The sequence below is a fragment of the Mobula hypostoma genome, chromosome 9 (assembly GCF_963921235.1).
Source record: "Mobula hypostoma chromosome 9, sMobHyp1.1, whole genome shotgun sequence".
NCBI lineage: Eukaryota > Metazoa > Chordata > Chondrichthyes > Myliobatiformes > Myliobatidae > Mobula > Mobula hypostoma.
The window spans coordinates 111,448,819-111,473,799 of NC_086105.1; the positions used below are offsets into that span (position 1 = coordinate 111,448,819).

The following is a 24,981-nucleotide window of genomic DNA, read 5'->3' on the forward strand; positions in this document are numbered from 1 at the left end:
TCTCCACATGTTTAGAGTTACAGAACCGGTCTGGCCATTTGATTGGACGTTTTAGCACATTTACATAATTAAGGAAATGCAGTAAACTGGATAAGGAAGACAACTTTCCATTATGCACCTAACCCATGGAAGTTAGACAATGAATTTGATTATCTTTGAGAAGCCATAAGACCATAAGGAATAGAAGAAGAATTTGGCCATTTTGCCCTGAGTCTGTTCTGTCATTTGCTTACGGCTGATTTATCTTCTCTCTCAACTGCATTCTCCTGCCTTCCCCCCCATAACTTTTGAAGCCCTTTTAAATCAAGAACCTATAAACCTTTGCTTCACAGTAAACATACACATTGACTTGGCCTCCACAGTTATCTGTGGCAATTAATTCCACAAATTCACCAGCCTCATCTCTGTTCTAAAGGGACGTCCTTCTATTTTGAGTCTGGGCTCTCTAGTTCTAGAGTCTTCTGCTGTTGGAAACATCCTCTCCATGTCCACTCTATCCAGGCCTTTCAATATTTGGTAGGTTTCAATGAGATCCCCCCCCCCCTCATTCTTCTAAACTGCAGTGAGTACAGGCCCAGAGCCATCAAACTCATGTGTTACCCTTTTATTCTCAGGATCATTCTCGTAAGCCTCTTCTCGATCCATTCCAGTGTCAGCCCATCCTTTCTTAGGTCTAGGGCCCAAAACTGATCACAATATGCCAACCCTCTGGATATAGGATTCTGGTGAGGCTGAAAGGAGAATGAGCACAGACAGATGTTGACCAAGTGATGCTATTTTGGCTTTTAGAAAGGATTGAAAAATACTTTGGGAATCAAGTGCAACACACACAAAATGCTGAGGAGCTCAGCAAATCAGGCAGAATCTATGGAGATGAAGATAGGAAGCAGGTGATGGGTTATACTATGCAGGTTTGAAGAACATTGTCAAGCAATTCTGACTGAACACCAGTTTGTTATTGTGCAGTGCAAACTTTATGGTTCAGTTGCAACTATGGTCTGACCAGTCCATGGAGCAGGTGGCAAACTTTACTTTCCTTAACACTTGATAACTGGTGTATTCAAACAAACATCTGCCATCCATTTAGACTGAAATCCACACTTGCACTTTGGCCCCATTTCATTTCATCTAAATTGCTCAAGCAAGTTACAGCTCTGTAACATAATCTCATCCATTTGACACTGTTTATGTACCATAGCTAATTCAGAACTTTAACACCTGGAGAATATATCTTGACGAGAATATGAGCACTAGTGCACTGATGTCTGACGTACAGCATTACAGCTTTGGTAAAAATCCTCCTGAATCTCTGCTCTAATGGCAAACACCTGAGTTCAGGAGCAGCTCAGTCTTCAGAATATACATCACTTACCTGGCTGAGAAATTCAACCCCAGTTTTCAGACCATGGTTGAATGTCCCAGCTGGAAACATTAAATGGTCATTTGGAAAATGGATTAAAAAGAGAATAGTTCTTGTTGTTTTCAAATAAAAATGGGACTGCTTTGGTGAATGGAACATAGGACAGGAACTGAACATTCCAAACTTCTATGTGGTCCAACAGTCAAACCCCTGTACACATCTGAACTCCATAACCACTTCAAAGATCTACTCAATGAAGCTCTATTAATCTTTACCATGGAAATTCTTATATTACAATTGAAATATATTATGAAACATATGCACTTTAATGTTATTTTACAAACTAATTCTGATCCAATAATCTGTAACACTGAGCACTCCAACAATAAATAATAATTTTTGTCTTTGGCAGATGGAATCTAGGGATAAACAAGCTGGGACCATTCTCTATAGAAGTCCTCATTATGTCATCAAGTTCATCAATAATTAGATAACTGCTCTAAGACAGTAAGGTTGGGAGGTCATAATATAAGTAATGTTAAGGCCTTGTTGGCAACAGGAGTTTGGAGAACTAATTGTCCATGAGGTTCAGTGCATTCAGGAAAAATAGTTTGTCCTCTTTCTCTCCAGATCTGTTTCCTTTTCCATTATTAATCTGTTTGGCCATTCCTATTCTGAGCAGTAGGCATAGACCCACTGGAGTAGTTAAGCGTGAATTGGAACTAATCTTCGTGGACTCTATCCTCATTGTCTATTCACTGAGCACCTTGACTCTTCAAACTGGAGGGTGTGTGATGACTTGGGAAGGAGCTGATCTTGTGTATGGTTATAAAATCCTATGATTATAATGGGGAACCACAACCCAGAGGCCATGAGCCCAACTGTGGCTGGTTGCAAAACTCCTACTGTGGCTGGTTGCAAATGAAATTTTGCTATTGGTCATCAGCAGTGGAAAATTACAATGAAAGTTGTAGAACTTAAACATTAGTTCAGTCACTATGAAGTCTGGCTGAGATATAAATGCAATTTGAAGCTGTGTGATTGGATATAAATGTCAGTAGAGCACACATGGGTGCACAATAAATTCAGCATCACACAATATGCTGGAAGAACTTAGCAGGTTTCGACTCAAAACGCTGATAACTTCTTTCATCCAACAGATGCTGCATGACAAGTTGAGTTCCTCTAGTACATTGCTTGTTGCTCCAGACTCGAGCGTCTGCAATTTCTTGTGTCTCCGATAATTACGGCTTTGCCAGTAATGCCAAGAGATCATTTTAAGTATTCTCTTTCAACAGATGCCGTCTGAACTGTTGAGTATTTCCAATATTTTCTGTTTTTATTTCATATTTCCGGCATCTGCAACTTCTAAAATTTTCTTTTAAATGGCCCTGTAATTTGAGTCAGGCAGCAGTTTAGATTACTGTTCATTGGCGGGCAGTATATAGTGACAGGGCTTCCAAAAGTCACAACTTCCCAACATCTGGAGTTTTTCATTTAAACTTGCGTTTACTAATTGATTTTACAGAAACACCTCCAAATGGAACCAGCACGAAAAACTGAACAGTAATCTTACCTTCAGTCATGTTTGTTAGTTTTATACCTCTTGTTCCTTCAGCCACAATGGATTTACGAACTGGTTGCAGGGATAATTCGGATGTGGTAAAATCAGACATACTGGATGTACGGATGAACAGGAACATGATTCCCACTCCCAAAATTATCTGTAAGACCAGGTTATAATTAAGGCACTTCCAATCGCATTGATATCTGTTCAAGTACTTCAAACTGAACATTGATTTCTGATTTCCATGACTTTTTTTTTTCAGAACTATGCACTGCACTGAGCTTGAGGATATTGTTTTGGAGTACAGTCCGTAAATATTGAAGCATTGAACAGATCATGCCATTACTGAGGCAAGTTAAAACATTTCTACTCTGGATATTAGGATATTAAGTGAGATGCATTTTCTTATCAAGTGAAACTTCCAGCCCACCAATCACCCCTGAGTATTCTGCTGATGTCTTCCTGTCCAGTAGAGGATTTTGGAAAAGTGACACAGAAGCACTATATTACATGCACACACCACAGATTCCACCTTTGCAGCCTAACAGGTCTACACCATTGGCAATGCCCTGAAAAGTCTCCAATCAATATATAGTATCAATGCTAGAAGTAATCTAGGATTATTCAAAGTCTAATATTGTATACAATTTACTATTTGGAGAGATTGCATGAAGGAATCATTATGCTGGGACATCAGGGTATGTTCTTTGAGTTTGGGGTTAACTATCTTCCCCATACTTTTTGCATGCAATATCTGAGCTGGAAAAATGCTGGTGCAACCATGAGGGCCTTTCCCCAGTGTGAACTTTCTTTTCCAATGAACATAAACCTTACACCAAATACCAAATGCATTAACATTTACTGCATTTGTCATTATTCAATTTCCATGAACATAAATGAAGGAAAAATCTCTCTTCATTCCATTTACAAACAATTGGTAAAGAATCTCACTCTCTTTGATATACTGTATCCACAATCTTCACCTTGAATGCCACGTTGTTCTCTTCCAAAGGTACTCTTCCATTGTCCAAGCAGTAGATTGCCCTCAGAAACTTCCACTTTTATGTCCATTTAGTGTCAGACATCTCCATTGCAGTCTTCTTTTGCTACCTTCATATTATAACTTAGGGAATGCTGAAAGATGGTATATTTGCTGTGTTCACCTTCACTCTCAGGTCAGCTCTTGGAAACATGAACATAGTGCACAATTTCACCTTGCCTCTTTGCTTGCCTTCTCAGACTCTCCACTATCTTTGTTCTATCAAAATGCCTTTGTAATCTCTAGCCTTAAAATAGTAATGAGTCTGGAATTCATTAAGTTCAACTTCATTATCCAACCTGGCCGAGTGAGACTGCTTACAACTTCACTTATCATAGAGTTATAGAGTTAGAGAATTAGATAGCATGGGATCTTGTACCAACATTGGCCAGTGGAGACCCTTTCAACTCCAAGCCCCTCTATGCTTAAGCAATTCAAGTACTTGCCTAGACACTTGCCAAACAGTGCCAGTGACCCGATTTAACCACTTACTCAGACAGTGCATTCCAAAACTTTTCCACTCTCTAGGTGCTTTTATATCTCATCTCAATCTCTTCCACTTTATCCAAATGCACAACCCCTGGTTTTATCTTCTGATATGGGGAAGTTTTCTACACACTACCCATAATTTTACATATGTTACAGGCACTTGCGTAACGGAATTTCACCCTTACATAATTCACAAAGGGCACGTGGCAGCATGGCGGTTAGCGTGATGGTATTACAGCTTGCGTAATCGGAGATTGGAGTTCAATTCTGGAAGAAGTTTGTATGATCTTCCTGTTGATTTCCCCTGGGTTCTCCGGTTTCCTCACACATTCAAAAGATGTAACGGTTAGCAGATTAATTGATCATTGTAAATTATCCTGTGATGAGCCTAGCGTTAAATAAGCGGGTGGCTGGATGGGGCAGCTCATAGGGCTGGAAGACCCGTTCCACTCTGTATCTCTAAATAAACTACAAATCATTCCCAAAATATTTAGGATAGAGAATAAAAGACACAATCACAGAAATTTTGTGAAAAAATAGTAAATAAATGCAACAAAATTAATTATTACTCAACAACACAAATACAAGAGCTTCTGCAAGTGTTGGAGATCTTGAGTAACATACTCGAATTGCTGGAGGAACTTCAATAAATCATGCAGCATCTATGGAAGGGAATAAACAGCTGACATTTTGGGCCAAGACTCTTCATCAGGAGTGGAAGTGAAGGGGGCAGAAGCTAAAGTAAGAGGGTAGGGAGAGGGAGAGGAATTCAAGCTGGCAGACCAGGTGAGGGGGAAGGTGGGTGGGTAGGGGAGGGTGGGATGTATTAAGAAGCTGGGTGGTGATATGTAGAAGAGGCAAAGAGCTAAAGGAGAAGGAGTCTAAAAGAAAGGACAGCTCACCATGGAAGAAAAGGAAGGCGGAAGGGAGGTGATGGGCAAGTGAGGAGAAGAGAAGGGGGCAAGAGGGAAGTCAGAATGGAGAATAGGAAAAGAGAGAAGGAATGAAGGGGGAGAAATTGCTGGCAGTTGCAGAAATTGATGTTCATGCCATCAGGTTGGAGGCTACCCAGTCGAAATATGAGGCATTGCTTCTCCAGCCTGAACTTAGCCTCATCATGGCAGTAGAGGAGGCCATGGACTGGTATGTCGGAATGGGAATGGGAAGTTGAATTTAAATGAGTAGCCTCCAAAGGTGTTTTTTCAACTCGTATTTCTTGACGCATGTGCAAATGATGTCACTTCACGTTATGGAAAATCATGATATTGACCGTTTTTGACAAACACAATACCCCTTGTAACACAAGGATCAGCTTCTCCTTGATCATGTCCTCCCCTAACTTATCGACATTCCAGCAAGAACAGACCTAGAGACTCCATTCTGTCCTCAGAACTAAATTACACCATCCATGTAAAGTCCTGGAGAATCTCCTCTCAACCCTTTCCAACGTTACAATGTCATAGTGACTCGAACTGCAATGCACTTAGTTCTCTTGCTGAGGCTTGACCAAGGTTTTATAAATTTGGAACATAGCCTCCCTGTTTCTGTATCTTCTGTGCCTTTCCGACTGGATTATTTACTTATGTTGCCATCTTCTAGAATCTATGCACTTCTACTGCAAGGTCTGTCTGTTCCTCAATATTCCCAAGGACTCTGCCATACATTATTCCTAGCCTCATTATTATTCCCAAAATACATCAGATTTGTCTGGATTAAATTTCATCATTACATTTATCTTTTTTCAGCCCATTTTACCAATATCTTGATAAATCTCTGCAGCCTAAGACTACTTTCTGTATGATCAACAACTTGGGTAATCTTCATGTCCATCCACAAACTTACTGATCTTGCCTTGCAATTCCAAGACCAGGACTTTCACATTCATTACAAACAGCAGAGATCCCAGCAACAATGCTTGCAGGACATTTGTCTGGCCATAAGCTGTACTTTTGAGTCCATATCCTTTCTGCTCTAATAGATATATGACTTTCTATTCCAAGCTTTCTCATCTAGATTACCATCTTGAATCATTCACAAACTTTAGCTCATCTGAAAGTTTCTTTCTTATATCTATTCTGCAATCTCCTATTCACCCATCATTCTAGTCTTTGCTGATCTACAGAGGCTCCTAATGGTGGTGCTCAATTAAAGCTTATTTCCTTGACCTTAGGATTACTCATGACTTCAGCCAAGACCTGTTTCTCTTCTTACCTCCTGTAACCTCCGTTTGGTTTCCCTCCTCTTTCCCTTACTTCCGTGGCCCATTGTTCTTTCTTATTAGATTCGTTCTTCTTCAGCCTCTTCCACGTATCCTCTTCCAGCTTTTTACTTCAACCCACCTCTCCCTTCACCTGGTCTCACCCATCACCTGCCAGCTTGTTCTTCTCCCTCTCCCTCAACCTTCCTTCCAATCTCTCATCCTCTAGCCCTAATCTTTAATGGAAATTCCCTTCCCTTTATCCTTTCTCTCCCTCCCTTCCTCCCTCCTTCCTTCAATCTTGCTCTCTTTATCTCTGCTCACTAGATTCCATTCTCAATCCTTGCAACTTTCTTACTACTAATTGGAAATTCTTAAATGTCTTAAATGGTTTTCTTGGAAAATAGCTGTAATTTCTTTTTTACTGTACAGTTGCTGAAAGTCTGAAGGCCAACCCCTAGAACTCTAGAGGTAATCTGAGTTTTCAAGCAGAGCCTCTGAGGCATGAGGTGCCAGACACTTCAATATAGAGAAACTTGGAGAATACTGAGCTGTTGGAGATGTTGTGCTCTGCATGAGATGTGAAATGAAGTGTCGATCTGCTCGCTTAGTTGAATATAAAAGATTCCAGGCCACTATTATGCAGAGAAACTGTAGAGTTTTGGTTAAAACATGAAAAAGCATATGTTTTGGTCAACCTTCAACGTTCCTACTTTGGAACCTCAATAAGTGATGTGAAATGTACTAAGAGGTGGGCCAAAAATCTAGCCAAAAGCTGATTAATGTTCATTAACTCCCTCCACTTTCCCAAGAGATCTGGAAGAAGTAAGGCTTCCTTGATCTGCCTTCCATCTTCTGTCAGTATGCCCCAGTCACAAAGAACTGTTGCATAGTTGTGCTTAAAGATAAGGAAAAGCAAGAACTACCTTTATGATATACAAAGCTATGTTTAAATATCATTCACATCCTTATATGGAAGTCTCATTTTTATGCCACTGAAGATGTATTGGGTGAATTATTGGAGGGCATAATCTGCATGTCCCCTCTTCATTTCCCTTTTTAGGCAGAACTTGCCTCTTTGACTAACTGTGGACCTCCAACAGAAGCTCTGCTAAAGTAAATATGAACTATTACTGACGGAAAAAAGACCATACTTACTCTTCCTTTGAAGGTGTCTTTATGTAGTTTTGCATAAATCACAGATGGACAAATAAAACAGATGATACTCCCCATGGTGGTTCCCATTACTGCCAACACAGTCTGCACTGAAACACCGAACAGAAACCACAATCAGGGGAATGAGCAGAAATCTATCAGTAGCCAACAGGCTGGAGATTACTCTCGTTCCTAACCTTCCTGCTGCCTGTGATATAATTTCAAGCTTTGTTGGCACAAGCTTCACAAGGACGGAAAAGGAAGGGCCGTTATCACACATTGGACTTCAACAGAATCAGAAGACAGGCAAGGATAACAAACAGTCCACTGTGCCAATGCCAGCTGGATGAAATAACAGCCCAGTTCGTCCCACAGCTCTTCTCTTTTATCATAAATATATTATTTAATTATCCACTTCACTTTTTAAAGTTATTATTCGCTTCCTGTGTTTTCTCAGTCAGTGCATTCCTGACCATGGCAAGTAACTTGATGAAAAAAACAAATGTATTTCATCCCCATACCCGCCCCCCCTTTTGTCATATTTCTCTTGCATTGAGGATCAAAGACAACTTCCACCATGAGGCCTTGAACAACAAATTATTATTGTACATATGCACTGCCAATTGGCATGCAGCCTAAGGGACAGACATAAATCCTTGCCATTTCAAGGTTCTAGACTTGGCACAAGTTAAGTCATGATCGCCACGACTTTCAAAAGTGACACAACACATACCAGCGGCTCATGAGGTAGATCATTCGCCAAAGAACACAGTAAAGCAATAACAATGAAATGTGCAACTCACACAAAATGCTGGAGGAACTCAGCAGGCCACGCAGCATTAGTGGAAAAGAGTATAGCCAGTGTTTCGGGCCGAGACCCTTCATCATGAAGTTCCTCCAGCATTTTGTGTGCATTGCTTGCATTTCCAGCATCTGCAGACTTTCTCTTGTTTTACAATGAAACATGAAGCATTTTCACCTTATTTTGCAAAGCCACCACAACCTCTTTTATTTATCCTCTGCCACACTTGACTGGGACCAGTGCTTATGATAAAATGTATATATGAGATTTATCAGGGGATCTGCAGCTCCTAATAATCCAGCTGCAGTAAAATTCAGCCTCTACAACCAATTACCACATTCAATCACTCTGATGTTGTGAGGGAATGTCATACCCTCAGAGCCCTTTCAGTTGAGACATTGAACCAAGGATCTCTCCGATCTATCAGAAACATCCTAAAGATCCCTTAGAAGAAATGTATAGGAATTATCCCCAGTCTCCCTGCCTATAGCTATGTCCCTCAATGAACATTACTGGAAACAGATTGTCTGGTAACTGCCTTTTTTTGTTTTGTTCACCCTCCACACTCTAGTCTGATATTTATTCCAATACAGCTGGCTCTGCCTTTAAATCTGACCTTACAACCCCCTAACCCCTCCAGTATTTCAATATTCCTGAGAGAAGAAATCACAAAAATAATGCAGAAAGGAGTGGCATTGGCAAAGCTTTTTATGGTACCCCATAGCCCCAGTTCTCTTGCATGCAGTCACTGGTGTAATAAAGGAAATGTAACAGTCAACATACATACAGCAAGTATTGCTAACGTCAATTTAATGGTACCATAACAAGGTCATTTGTTTGTGTGGTATTGACTGAGTAATAATTATTGATCTGGACTCCAGAGATAAGCCTCTACTCTTCTTCAAAATAATTTCATGTGATCTTCATCTACATTTACCTAAAGTGCTAAAGTGACTCTATTTAATACCATATCCAAAAGACAGCATGCCCAACAGCACTGCATCCTCCTGGAGCACCAGCTTATAACCCTGTGTGAAAATCTCTGAAGTGCGTTTTGAACTAAACACCTATTAATTCAGGAGGTAAGCATATCACCATGTGAACCATAGCTAACGCCAAGAAGCAAAGATGTACAAGAAGAGAGAGATTGCCTTAAAGAGGAAAAAAAATACATAAAACATGCTTCTACTAATGGCTTTAGTTTTCATAGTACTGCAATACATACCATTTGGCACCAGGACACCCATTAACATTGTGCAGTAAATAATCAGCACGGTAATAATGACATGTCGATGAAAGGTCATTTCACCACTCACTGAGAATATGCCATCCTCCTCCTGTAAAATATGTAAAGATATCATTAATAATTACCTCTGCTATCAAAAATATTTGGCAAAATTTCTAACACATTCAGAAGCTGAATGAAGCACGACACATGTAGTATAATATCTAGGACATGTGTTCGTCATAGGAGGCTGTTCACAACCCAATCCTCGTAGAGGGATTAGAATCGGAGAGAGTGAGCAATTTCAAATTGCTGGGTGTCAATACAGTATCTCTGAGAACCTAACCTGACTGAAAGATATTGGGAGGGAATGTCGACTCAGACCTTGAGAACTGTGTCGGGCATTTTCATGCCTTACAAGGCGCAGATTGGAAGTCTGTGTGGGGCGCCACTCCTTGCACAGACTAGAGCAATGTGTGATTACATGTCTTACTCAAGGACACAACCACGCTGCCACAGCTGAGGCTCGAACTAGCGACTTTGAGATCACTAGAGGAACGTCTTAACCACTTGGTCACATGCCCACAGAACATATTGATGCAGCAATAAAGAAGGCAAGACAGTGGTTATATTCCATTATGAGTTTTTGGAGGTTTAGTTTGTCACCTAAAACACTTGAAAACTTCTACAGATGTACCGTGGAAAGTAATTCTAACATATCATACCGTATGATATGGGAGGGCTACTGCACAGGATTGAAGCAAGTTGCGGAAAGTTGTTAGATCAGTCAGCTCCATCATGGGTACTAGCCACCACAGTATCCAAGGCATCTTCAAGGAGCAGTACCTCAGGAAGGCAGCGTCCATCGTAAGGAACCCCCACCACCCAGGACATGCCCTTTTCTCATTGTTACTGTCAAGAAGGAGGTACAGAAGCCTGAAGACACACACTCAATGAGTCATCTTCCCCTTTGCCATCCGATTTCTGAATGGACATTGAAACCATGAACACTACCTCACTGTTTTCTTTAAATTTATTTCTGGTTTTGCGCTACTTATTTTAACTTAACTATTTAATAAGCATACATATACTCACTGTAATTCCATTTTAGAACATAGGAAATAGGAGCAGGAGTAAGCCATCTGGCCAGTCAAGCCTGCTTCGCCATTCAATAAGATCATGGCTGATCTGACCATGGACTAATCTTCAGCTATCTGCCTCTTCCCCATAACTCTTAATTTGACTACTATGCAAAAATCTATCCAAACTTGTCTTAATTATACTTACTGAGTTAGCTTTCACTGCTTCATTGGGCAGAGAATTCCAAAGATTCACAACACTTTGGGAAAAACAGTTCCTCCTCATCTCCAGAATCTTGAGGCTATGTTCCCTAGTTCTAGTCTCACCTACCTGTGGAAATGACTTTGCTGTCTCTATCTTATCTATCCCTTTCATAATTGTATATGTTTTGATAAGATCTTCTCTCATTCTTCTGAATTCCAGCGAGTACAGTCCCAGACAATTAAATTTCATCTCATAGTCTAACCCCCTCATCTCTGGAATCAACCTGGTGAACCTCACCTGCGCCACCTCCAAAGCCTGTATATCCTTCTTCAAGTAAGAAGACCAGAACTGCAGGCATTATTCCAGGTGCGGCCTCACCTTACCATTCAAATAATAATCTGATCTTCCATATTTCCTTCCAAAGTGGATGACAATGCATTCACCAACATTGTACTCCATCTGCCAGACCCTTGCCCACTCACTTAACCTATCTATATCTTTCTGCAGACTCTCCGTATCCTCTGCGCAATTTGCTTTTCAACTCAATTTATTATCAGCAGCAAAATCAGATACACTACATTCTATCCCCTCGTCCAGATCGTTAATGTATATTGTGAACAGTTGAGGGCCCAGCACCGACCCCTGCGGTACACCACTCAACACTGATTGCACAACCAGGGAAACATCCATGTATCTCACCTCTCTGCTTTCTATTGGTTAACCAATCCTCTGCCCATGCTAATACATCACCCCAACTCTAAACATCCTTATCTTATGGATGTCTTTTATGTAGCACCTTCGTGAACGTCTTCCGGGAATCCAAGTAAATAACATCCATCTGTTCCCCTCTATCCACTGCACTCATTATATACTCAAAGAAGTAAATAAATTTCATAACATATGCTGGTGATATTAAACCTGATTCTGATTCTTATGTGAGAGAGAATGTGTCTGAATAACATCAACTTTTTGTGGATTGGTAATGCATCACCCAATGTGTTACAATCTAGTAATTTTTGGTTTATTTTGGTTTCCTTTATAACTAAAAATGGCTACTTTCTCCCAAATTACAATACATAAATTAGATTGTAGATGAACGCAAAAGATTCTGCAGATACTGAAAGCAGACATGTCAGAGTGGGGATGCGAAGTTGAATTGAAACGGTAGCCACAAGGAGATATGCAAACACGAGGAAATCTGCAGATGCTGGAAATTCAAGCCACACACATCAAAGTTGCTGGTGAACGCAGCAGGCCAGGCAGCATCTCTAGGAAGAGGTACAGTCGATGTTTCGGGCCAAGATCCTTTGTCCGGACAAACTGAAAGAAGAGTTAGTAAGAGATTTGAAAGTGGGAGGGGGAAGGGAAGATCCAAAATTTTAGGAGAAGACAGGAGGGGGAGGGATGGAGCCAAGAGCTGGACAGTTGATTGGCAAAAGAGATATGAGAGGATCATGGGACAGGAGGCCTAGGGAGAAAGAAAAGAGGGAGTGGCGAAACCCCTGAGGATGGGGAAGAGGTATAGTGAGGGGGACAGAGGGAGAAAAAGGAGAGAGAGAAAAAGAATGTGTGTATATAAATAAATAACGGATGGGGTACTGGGGGAGATGGGGCATTAGCGGAAGTTTGAGAAGTTTGAGATCCTGCCTTTTGTGGCAGACAGAGCAAAAGGTGCTCAACAAAGCAGTACCCCAATCTGTGTTGGGTCTCCTCTACTGCCAGTATAAGGCTGAACTCAGGTTGGAGGAGAAACACCTCATATTCTGTCTGTGTGACCTCCAACCTGAAGGCTTTAATATCAATTTCTCCAATGTTTGGTGATTTCTTCTCTTCCCCCTTTGCTCTTTTTCCATTCTCCATTCTGGTTACATCTCACTCTTTCTCTTCTCCTCCCTTCCCTCTGGTTCCTCTCCACTTTCCTTTTCTTCTGTGGTCCATTGTTCTCTCCTATTAGGTTCCTTCATCTTCAGCCATTTATCTCTTCCATTTAGCTCTGATTTCATCTGCCCTCCCCGTTTCATCTGAAACCAAAGATCACCTGCCAGTTTGTACTCTTTCCCTCTCTCCACCTTATTATGGCGTCTGCCCCTTCCTTTCCACTCCTTGATGGGTCTAGGCGCAAAACACCAGTTGTTTTTTCTCCTTCGTAGATGCTTTCTGATCACCTGATTTCTTCAAGCATTTTGTTTAGATTGCAACTAGATTGCATAGATTTTCCAATGTGTGTCTTCATTCTTGAATATGCAATATTAAATATTTCACTTTTGAGTTCCAGTATGTACGCCTTTAAAAATTGTGGCTGACATTCTCATTTACTTTGCCATCTTCACTATTTCCATGACATTGTTTTCTGTAAACTTGGAAAATTTTATCTCTCTAATAAGACTTACCCTGTAGTGACATAATACAGGCTATGAGAAACTAATCAATGGAATGTAACAACGTGGTTTAGTTTCTTGGTAAACTCTTTAGTCTAAAACATCCTCACTATTTCAGGGTTCTTCAAACCTGATCTTCTATTTAATAAGTCCAGAAACAGCCCCAACACAAATTCCACTTTTCTGCTTGATCATGGTTGGTTTCCTTGAAGTCTAAAAAAACACGGATCTAATTCTTGAGCATATTAATCAACAAAGCATCAACTGCCCCTAAATGCCTGGGGCTGCCAAATAGCCTCAAATAACTGAGAAATTTCAGGACTGCTATGTGAACCTACGCAGTTCATTGAAGGAGCACAGACTTTCATAAGTTCTCTGGTGCCTATCATAGGGAATGTGACTTCCGAACCTGCAGTAGATTACATTAGGTGCAGATACAAATAATCACATTTATTTTACTGGAAGGAACACAGGAGCTTAGCGATTTCTAGATAAGTTAAATAATTTTGAATTCTTTACTTATGATGAAATTCAATAAAAAATAAATTACAAATATATATATATATATATATATATATCTTTTAATATCTTTTACCTTCTTTAATCATCTGTAAAAGAAATGAAATGTTTTAAAGAAGTTGTGTTTTGTGTCTACAGATAAGGCTTTGGTTTCTGTCAAGGTCTTTTTTCAGCAGTTCTGCATGGGGAACATGTCCTGGCCCATCACATAATGCAATTTATACCTAGAAGGATAGGTTAATGGTTTCTACAAGACAGATTTTCCATTGAGGTAAGTGTGGACCTAACAAGTAGGCAGTTGATGAAAGCAAGACCCTCACTACAGCCTGGAGATTCTCAACTATCAGTTCAGGCAACCACAACTTTGGTTGAGCTCAGTGAGGAAGTTCATCATTATTTTATATTCAATTTTATTTTTTTAAATATATATTTATGCGAATTGTTTTTAATCTGCACAGAATTAATGTCATTTTCTTTTCTTTTTAGTGTGTAGCCTGGCAGTTGAAATGATTTCTAATGCAATCTCTATCCATATCCATGCTGACATGTCAAGGAGAGTTAATTAGTGGGAATGTTTGCTTGCCTTCATTTTTGTACAAGATTACTAAAGGTCTATTTCCACTTATACTGATACACTAGAGCACCTTCTTGAAGCAATCCTCCTTTGGTTTGTGAGAACTTTCAGCATAAGTGCGTTTGAGTGTAGGGTATCAGAGCCCAGTGGCAAACAAACAAACAAACACACACACACACACACACACACACACACACACACACACACACACACCTGTCAGGAGCAGAAATAATTGCTCTATGCTTCATATTTCTTCCAGACACAGAAGCACGTTGTGCTATTTCCATCTGGAAGTCAGTCAGTCCTGAATAAGGCAGGTCCCATCAGTCCGGTCAAACTCACACATTTACAAAATATTTTTACAAATTAAGCTATTTGGCTAATTTCAGTGAAAGCACTGGCTTGGTTTTCCAGCTCTAGGATAGCATCAATTAAGTCAAAGTTATAGTTTATTCAAAAAGTGTCTGATTTGATTGCCTTTTTGTTATTTGTGACTATTGTAATGATGTTTTGGTTTGTGATGGCTTAAGTCTGAATAAGGTTAGAATGGTTGTGCATTTAATATTTCAGTGATATTTGAGTAATGTTGTAAATAAATTGTTGGACGAAGCATTCTTGTTTAAACGTTTCATTATGAGTTGCGTGTAAAGGTACATAAATGGCGTATGTTATCACGTCACCACGTATTATATATGCACGGGCATCACTTAAAGTAAAAACGAAGTTAGCCTCACATTCTCAGCTTCATGTTTCCTTTCAATTATTTTTTATGAGTAACAGTGGTGATGAGAAAGTTTTAAATATACCCGAGAAGACTCCCTACCTATTGAAGCACAGTGAGATGTTAGAGTTTTTAAAAAAGCACAGCAAGACATTCAAGCTAAAAAAAAAAAGCAGCACAGCATGTGTTTCTTCGGAAGGAGGAATGAGGTACAGTCAATTTTTTTAAGGCAGAAAACAGAAGAATTCAAAGATTCATAAACAGTGAGCATTGGGTGATAATAATCACTGTTTTAAAAGAGCAGGAAAGTTGGCTACATTGGAAAGATTGATGTGTTTGATTACACAACAGATAACTGAATATTGTATATGGAACTGTTTGAGAAGTGCTTTAAAGAAAATGGAACAACCAATGAGAAACAAATACCAATTTTTCTGATTGCATTAGATTTAAAGGCATTCAGTTTGCTCAGAGGTTTGACTGTTCCAAGAAAACCAGCTGAAATTAAGTAATGCAAGAACATTTAGAACAGAGTTCTGCTGAAAGGTTTCGGGCTGAAACGTCATCTGTACATTTTTCCATAGATGCTGCCTGGTCTGCTGAGTTCCTTCAGCATCTTATGTGTGTTGCTCAGATTTCCAACATCTGCAGATTTTCTCTTGTTTGTGATTTAGAACTGAAACCATATTTTACTGCAGAACACCTTAGATTTCAAAAACAGAATCAAAAGGATGGCGGGGGCCAATTTCGGCTTATGTGGCTGAACTGAAGAAGTTAGTTCAAAAAGGGGCTTAATGATGCACTGAGAGATTGTTTAGTTTGTGAAATCATACAAGAAAGCATTCAAATATGGCTCCTAAATGACGCACAACTTACATTTAAAAGAGCAGTTAAAATAGCTGTATCAGTGGAGACAGCAGACAGAGACACAATTGAGTTGCAGCCAGGAATGAAAGTGAATTCGAACAAAATTGCAATGTCTGGGTAACCTTAAGATTTACAATATGAAAATTAACAATAGATGAGCAATATGGCTTACACCAGAAGTGAACGGTAACTTATTTAAAATGGAATTTCTACACTGGCTCAGCTGTTTCTGTCATTCCACAAAATGAGTTTGAGTGGCACTTCAAAGATACTACACTGAAGCTTGTAGATATCTAACTAAGAACTTATATTGGAGAAAAGATAACTCCTGTGGGAATGACAAGCCACAATGGGGTTGTATGTGGTGAAAACAGAAGGGCCATGAGTGGATGAGACAACTACAAATTGATTTGAAATCCATCCACAAAATACATGCACATCCCCTGCAATTGAGTAAACTGAAAGCTAATTAAGGTACTGGATGATGCCACAGCTCTCTCCATGCTGTATACCATGAACCATTCCCCAACAGAGAGCAAGCAGCTGATGGTGCAAGCCCTTGTGCCTCAAGTTGGAAAGCATATTGGACCAAGGAAGGACCATGCTTCTCAGAGGTAGCGTGAAAGTGATGAAAGCAGTGGTCTGGCTACAACAGTTTTTGTAGGCAAAATACCTGAGAAAGCTTCTGATATGTTAACCAGGCAACTTGCAAAATGTAACTTGGTTTTAAGCTGGGAGAGAGTTCAAGGAGCTTCAGGAAAGTTGCAAGTATTTGGCTTTTTAAAGTATAAAGAACCAGAATCTACTCTGCGTGCATTAAAGTTATTGCATGAACATCAAGTGGGGGCCAAAAAGCTACTTGTAAAAGTAGATGCAAAGACCAAAGCTCAGTTGGATGAATAGAAGGCCAAAAAGAAAGGAGTCAATTGAAAATGCAGAATTTGTCAGATAATGTTATGGATGAGGAAACCAAGAGGAGAGATCAGATCATAAAGGGAGGAACAGAATACAAGAACATAAGATTACTGCATGCAGCTCTGGTCTCCTTATTTGAGGAAGGATATACTGGCTTTGGAGGCGGTGAAGAGGAGGTTCACCAAGTTGATTCCAGAGATGAGGGGGTTAGATTATGAGGAGAGATTGAGTCACCTGTGACTGTATTTGCTGGAAGTCAGAAGGATGAGAGGAGATCCTTATAGAAACATATAAAATTATGAAAGAGGTAGATAAGATAGAGGCAGGAAAGTTGTTTCCACTGGTAGGTGAGACTAGAACTAGGGGACATAGCCTCAAGATTTGTGGGAGTAGATTTAGGACAGAGATTAGGAGGAACTGCTTTTCCCAAAGAGTGGTGAATTTGTGGAATTCTCTGCCCAATGAAGCAGTGGAAGCTACTTCAGTAAATATATTTAAGACAAGGTTGGATAGATTTTTCCATAATAGGGGAATTAAGGGTTATGGGGAAAAGGCAGGTAGGTGGAGATGAGTCCATGGCCAGATCGGCCATGACCTTATTGGATGGCGTAGCAGGGTCAACGGGCCAGATGGCCGACTCCTGCTCCTGTTTCTTATCTTCTTATGGTTTACTGTGTATATAGCTGAGCTGCATTCTGTACTGAGTTGGAGTTTGTAACTAAGCAGGGAGGCGAGCTGTGTATTTAGTATTTCAGTAATAGCGAAATGTTGTGTACATATTATTTGAATAAGCATTCTTGTTCATTTAAATAATTCATTATGTATAAATACGTAAATTGCATACATCATAACGCTACCATGTGATACGTGTCCGTCTCGCTTAAAGTAAACCCAAAGTTAGACCCACGTTCCCAGACTCTCATGACTTCCTTTGAATTAGTTTAATGTTTTGAAGTTACAAAATATAACAACATGGTCCTGGCTTCTTTCTCTCTCATTACCACTCTTTTCCTCTATTGAGTATGTGTATCCTGATCTTGAGAAGGTGCATTTAGTTCACTGGAATATTCTCTGATTAATCTTTCTATTGCTCCCTTTATGATCTGATCTCTGCTCTTGGTTTCCTCATCCACAACATCATCTGACAAATCCCCTGTTTTCATATCTCCGTTGACTCCTTTCTTTTTGGTCTTTTAACTCAAACGCCTTGCTGCACTTCAGCAGGTTGGTAACCGTCTCGGGTTCATTTTAAATATCGCATCCTCATCACCAATATTATGTTTTGTAACTTCAAAATGTTAAACTTATTCAAAGGAAGACACAGGACTCCGGGAGTATGGGTCTAACTTCGGATTTACTTCAAACGAGGTGCACACATCACAATGTGATGATGTATGCAGTTCACAACTTTATACATATAACCCATGATAAATTATTTCAATGAACAAGAATGCTGAATCAAACAACATATGGTTAACACAAGGTTAATCAAACGTTACTGAAATATTAAATACACAACAGAAGTGAGAAACAAGGATCAAAGTAGATCCACAGAGAAAAGCCAAGAAAAGGAGGAGAGATGTCTAACACTGTCAGAACCACTTCCTGCAGTCTTAGAGTCAACTCCTACAACAACCACTGAAGAGGACCCAGAACCTGAGATTGTTTTCCCAACCACAAGTATCACCAGCCAAGCAGAGTGACCTCGCTTGTCAGGAGAGACGTTATCCTACAAGAGTAAGAAATTCTCTAGAGTGATTAAATCTTTATGCCTGAATGTGACTATTTATAATTTACTATGCTATGATTGTCTTTCTAGTAGTTGCATTATATAGTACAATATATCAGTTGAGATGCATTCTATATTGAGTTGGTGTTTATAACTAAGCAGGGAAGAGTGTTGTGTATTTCATATTTCAGTAATATTAGAGTAATATTATAAATATATTGTTTAAGCATTCTTGTTCATTTAAATAATTCATTACAGATTATATGTAAAAGTACGTAAATGGCAAATGTCATCACACCACCACATCATATACATGCGTGAGACTTGCTGAAAGTAAAAACTAAGTTAGACTTACAGTCCCGGCTCCTTTATTTTCCTTCAATTAACTTTTATGCTTTGAAGTTACAAAACATAAAAATGGTGATAATTTCTTTCGATGCATTGGAACTGAAAATCAGTGAGATGTAAGAAAAGCTAATGAGCTAGATTGTGTTGGTGTTTGGATTCATCAGCCAACTCTAGTACATTCCAGATACACTTTATATCTAATTCTTCAGCTTGCATCCACCATAACTGGTGTGTCTAGCACAGTCCCATTTATCTGCATAACAGTGGTGACCTTTGTTAAAAAGGCAACTGAAAGAAAGCATTTTAAATACTTGATTTTCATAAATATTAATATACTAATTACTTACCGGAAGTTAATTGTGTTTTACATAAATTTATTAAATTATTTTATTTTTCCATCAATGGGCTGGTGGCCTCTCATGGTCCAATTCCCTCTTTAGAACAGTCTGTGTACCACAGACTCAAGGTTTTTGGGAGATACATGGCTGTAAATGGTTAGGGGAATTGGAATGGGGTAATACATAGGACAGGGAGGTCTTGTCTAATAGCTTTATATTGAGTACTGTGTTCTGGCGGTGTGGTTTTTGCTACTTTGGAACTGAGAGAAAATACTTTGGGCATCTTATGAGCATTATAGCACCTTACACTATACTGCTGATAATGCTCCTCAGTACCTCCATTGATTTAGAATCAATATCTTCCGTCAGAGATAGGCCTGGGTAGCATGGGATAAAAGCCAGTGATGTAGGCTTGATCCTGAACTCAGGTGCTGTCTGTGCAGAGTGTGCAGGCATTCTTCCCGTGACCCTATAATTTTTCCTTTGGATATTCTAGTTTCCTTCCACAACCTGAAAACATGTAGATTGGCGCATTAGCTGACCAATGTAAATTGCCTGTAATGAATTGGTGAGTGGTAGAATCTAGGGCAGGGTTGGCCAACCTATTACATTCCATGCGTCAACTTTTTCACTCACGAGTTCTGGTGTGCCGTACAACTCTTGTACCCCTGCAATTCTTGTAAAAATATGTTAATACAGAATTTGTGCGTGAAAAAGTCGCATCTGAACTGGTGCATGAAAAAATTGACGCATGGAATATAAAAGATTGGCCACCCCTGATCTAGGGTGTAATCTAGGGTGTAGTCTAGTGGAACGTAGGAATACAGTGTAAGCATGGACTTGGTGAGCTGAAGGGCCTGTTTCTGTACTGTATCACTCTAAGGCAGTTTTCCCAAAATGAAATGAGAGCTTAAAATTATGCATACTATCATTAGCATAAGCCTGAATATAAAATCTCCCATTAATCAGTGCAATCAAGCAGCGCAATCTAATGTTGAATGTAATCAATTTGCGGTTGGAACTGTTCCAGTTTGCTCTCAAGGTGCTTGGGTAGGAATGTGTGAATAAATTGCACTTCAGGGCGATGGTGACTGGCACTTTACCCCTTTGTTTGAATCAGTCTGCAGTAACAGGATAGACAAATAGGTTCAACTAGCTCCTGCCCTTTATTACAGAAGGTTAGGTGATTAATGCTGGATTCTTGAGATCAAAATTGTCTTATGCCCAATATTCCTTACATCTAATTTATCCCTTTCATTAGAATAAAGGGCTCTGTAAGATCACCCCTCACTCTTCTCCTGAGTTTTAAGCTATTGATCTTTTTCATTCTTCCATTTGAATAAAACACTGACCTTATCTTCGAAAAGGAGCGTGTTTATGGCTTGACAACACGGTAAAATGACCAGTGGGAAGCTCGATGTGAGGGACATCAAAAAAATGGCACGTATACCATCTGTCACAAGACTTGGAGACAGAGCAGCAAGGATGTTTCCTGGTACAGATTCATCATAGGACAGGTAGCCACTTAATCCAACCTGAAATTTTTAAAAATAGGGAATAATATGAACAACGAGTCTCAGTTTGTCTTAAGGTTTAGCTCAAATGCTTTTTATAGTGAACAATGAGAATAAATGAAACAAAGCGTCATACTATAATCAAAGTTTATCAAGTTTTAAATTATTTTTACAACTTTATTGATTTTGTTGCTTTTTAACATTTAAAATTTCATTCAGCACACCTTTCGAATCTTTGATCTCTGCTGGACAAATGAACGATTATGACAACATTCTTGCAGGCAGGTTTACTAGAGCTGTTGGGAGTGGTTTAAACTAATATGGCAGGGGGATGGGAGGATGAGCCAGCAGGTTGACAAGCAGATGATAGATGTAAGATGAATGTAAGGAAGGACAAGCGAATGATTGGGTACAAATGCAGACAGAACAAAGAGTTAAATTGCACCACAGAAGCAAAATTCAAAAAGGCGAAGAACACAGGAAAAAAGGTGCTGTATTTAAATGTGCCTAGCATTCGGAATAAGGTGGACAAACTTGTGGTGTAATTGGAGATTGGTCGGTATGACGTTGCGGGCATCGCTGAGTTGTGGCTGAGAGAAAGCTTTAGTTTGGAGCTTAACATCAAAGGATATACTTTGTATCGAGGCAAGAAGACATAGGCAGTGGTGTGGCTCTGTTGGTAAGAGGTGGAGTTACATCTGTAGAAAGAGGAGACATAGGGTCAGAGAATGTTGAATCTTTGTGGGTGGAGTTAAGAAATTGCAAGAGTAAAAAAAAACATTATGGGAATCATATATAAACCTCTAAATAGTAGCCAAGATGTGGAGTTAAGATTGCAAAGGGAGCTGGAAGAGGCATCTAATAAGGGTAATGACACAGTTGTAATAGGGGACTTCTATATGCAAGGGGATTGGAAAAATCAAGTTGGTGTTGGATCGCAAGAGAGGAAATTTGTTGAATGCCTATGAGGTGGCTTTTTAGAGCAGCTTGTGCTTGAGCCTACTCGGGGAAGGGCCACCTTAGATTGGGTGTTGTGCAATAACCCAGATCTTATTATGGAGCTTAACGTAAAGGAACCCTTAGGAGGCAGTGATCATAATATGACTGAAATCATACCGCAGTTTGAGAGGAAGAAGCAAAACTCACATGTATCAGTATTGTAATGGAATAAAGGGAATTACAGAGGCATGAGAGAGGAGCTTGCCCAGGTGGATTAGAAGAGGACACTGGTGGGGATGACAGCAGAGCAGAGATGGCTGAAGTTTCTGGGAATAGTTCACAAGGCACAGGATAGATATGTCCCACTGAGGAAAAAGTTCTCAGATGGCAGGGATAGTCAACCACGGCTGACAAGGAAAGTTAAGGACTGCATAAAAGCCAAGGAAAGGGCATATAAGGCAGCAAAAGTGAGTGGGAAGTTGGATGATTGAGAAGCTTTTAAAATCCAACAAAAGGCAACTAAAAAAACTATAAGAAGGGGAAAGATGAAATATGAGGGTAGACTAGCCAATAATATAAAGCAGGATACCAAAAGTTTTTTCGGTTATATAAAGAGTGAAAGGGAGGTGAGAGTTGACATTAGACCGCTGGAAAATGATGCTGGTGATGTAGTAATGGGGGACAAAGAAATGGCAGATGAACTTAATAGGTAATTTGCATCTGTCTTCATTGTGGAAGACACTAGCAGTGTTCCAGAGGTCTGTGAATGTCAGGGAGCAGGAATGAGTGCCATTGCTATTACAAAGGAAAAGGTGCTAGGCAAACTCAAAGAGCTTAAGGTGGAAAAGTCACCTGGACCAGATGGACCACATCCCAGACTCCTGAGAGAGGTTGCTGAAGGGGTAACGGATGCATTGGTCATGATCTTTCAAGAATCGCTTTGATTCGGGCATGGTTCTGGAGGACTGGAAGATTGCAAATGTCAGCCCACACTTTAAGAAGGGTGGAAGGCGAAAGAAAGGAAATTATAGGCCTGTTAGCCTAACCTCAGTGGTTGGGAAGGTGTTGGAGTCTATTAGGATGAGGTTTTGAAGTACTTGGAGACGAATGATAAGATAAGTCAAAGTCAGCATGGATTCTCCGAAGGGAAATCTTGCCTGACAGATCTGTTAGAGTTCTTTGAGGAAGTAACAAGCAGGGTGGACAAAGGAGAGGCAATAGATGTCATTTACTTGAACTTTCAGAAGGCGTTTTGATAAGGTGCCACACATGAGGCTGCTTAACATGATAAAATCTTATGGTGTTACAGGAAAGATACTGGCATGGATAGACGAATGGCTGACAGGCAGGAGGCTGCAAGTGGGAATAAAAGGAGCCTTTCCAGTTTGGCTGCCAATGACTAGGGGTGTTACTCAGGGGTCAATACTGGGACTGCTACTTTTCACATTGTTTGTCAATGATTTAGATAATGGAATTAATGGCTGTGTGGCAAAGTTTGTTGATGATACGAAGATAGGTGAAAGGGTAGGTAGTGTTGAGGAAGCAATGTAATTGCAGCAGGACTTAGACAGATTGGAAGAATGGGCAAAAAAAGTGGCAGATGGAATACAGTGTTAGGAAGAGTATGATAGTGCATTTTGGTAAAAGGAACAATAGTGCAGACTATTATCTAAGTGGGTAGAAAGTTCAAACACCAAAGGTGCAGAGGTACTTAGGACTCCTTGTGCAAGACTCCCAGAAGATTAATTCACAGGTTGAGTCTGTGGTAAAGAAGGCAAATGCAATGTTGGCATTCATTTCAAGGGAAATAGAATATAAAAGGAAGGAAATAATGCTGCACCTTTATAAAACTAGACAGGCCACATTTGGAGTGTTGTCAATAGTTTTGGGCCCCATATCTTAGAAAGGATGTGTTGTCACTGGAGAGAGTCCAGAGGAGGTTCATGAGGATGATTCCGGGAATGAAGGGGTTAACATATGAGGAGCATTTGGCAGCTTTGGGCCTGTACTGACTGGAATTTAGAAGAATGCTGGGGTATCTCACTGAAACCTACTGAATGCTGAAAGGACTGGATAGGGTGGATGTGGAGAGGATGTTTCCTATGGCGGGGCTATCCAGAACTAGAGGGCAGAGCCTCAAATTTGAGGGGTGACCCTTTGGAACAGAGGTAAGAAGGATTTTCTTTAGCCAGAGAGTAGTGAATCTGTGAAATGTTCTGCCACAGACTGCAGTGGAGACCAAGTCTGTGCAAATATCTAAGGTGGAAGTTGATAGTTTCCTGATCAGGGCATCAAAGGATATGGCGAGAAGGCAGGTGTATGGGGTTGAGTGGGATCCGGGATCAGCCATGGTAGAATGGCAGAGCGGGCTGGATGGGCTGAATGGACTAATTCTGCTCCTATGTCTTATGAGAAGAAATGCAGCAGTTCTAGTTCCCATATAATTCTGGTTTGGATATATATTGCCTTCCTTGTTAATGGCTGAGGTGATTTGTCTTCAGTCTCCTCTATTAGTTAAAGTGCAAGCGATTTATGATAAGCTTATTTCACCTTTTTCTAAATTTAGGACAGCTTTCTAGCAGCATTTCAAATGGTATTAAATAAACAGAGGGTGACTGACTTTGGCAAAAGCGTAAAGCAGCTGCTAACACCCAGTTTTACAGTACTCTCCAATCACACCTATAGAAGCAAGGTTTGGGAAAGATGTTTCTTAACATTGCTTTTGTAAAAGGATTACTCCTTTTACACAATCACCCAAAGTCACAACAGCTCTGTTAGTTGTTGTAAACTGTGTCTTAGTTAGTGGGTTGCAGTCCCAGGTTACGGGTCCAATTCAAAAAAAATGTTAATATTCCATTATTGATGGAGTGCTACCTTGTTTTAGGTTCTGCTTTTCAGACAAAATGCTAAATGGTGCTTTGCTTGGTAAGATGGGAGCAACTAATCTGCACCATTTCCTCAGAGAAAGGGATGAAAGTTACCTCCACAGCCCCTGGCTAATATTAATCATGATCCACCAAG

The 24,981-nt window shown here is 40.0% G+C and overlaps 1 protein-coding gene across 1 annotated transcript in view; it reads right to left on the reverse strand.

Annotated features, from left to right (window-relative positions):
- Nucleotides 1-645: 645 nt before the first annotated feature.
- LOC134351957 (putative sodium-coupled neutral amino acid transporter 10) overlaps nt 646-24,981 on the reverse strand; it is a 97,241-nt gene continuing 72,905 nt past the window's right edge. Inside the window, exons 8-12 of the mRNA XM_063058924.1 lie at nt 20,860-21,042; nt 9,835-9,946; nt 7,811-7,917; nt 2,937-3,084; nt 646-731 (exon numbers count right to left, since the gene is read on the reverse strand). Of these exons, the coding sequence (XP_062914994.1) occupies nt 691-731; nt 2,937-3,084; nt 7,811-7,917; nt 9,835-9,946; nt 20,860-21,042 (591 nt within the window). The 3' untranslated portion in view covers nt 646-690. The remainder of the gene's footprint in view (nt 732-2,936; nt 3,085-7,810; nt 7,918-9,834; nt 9,947-20,859; nt 21,043-24,981) is intronic.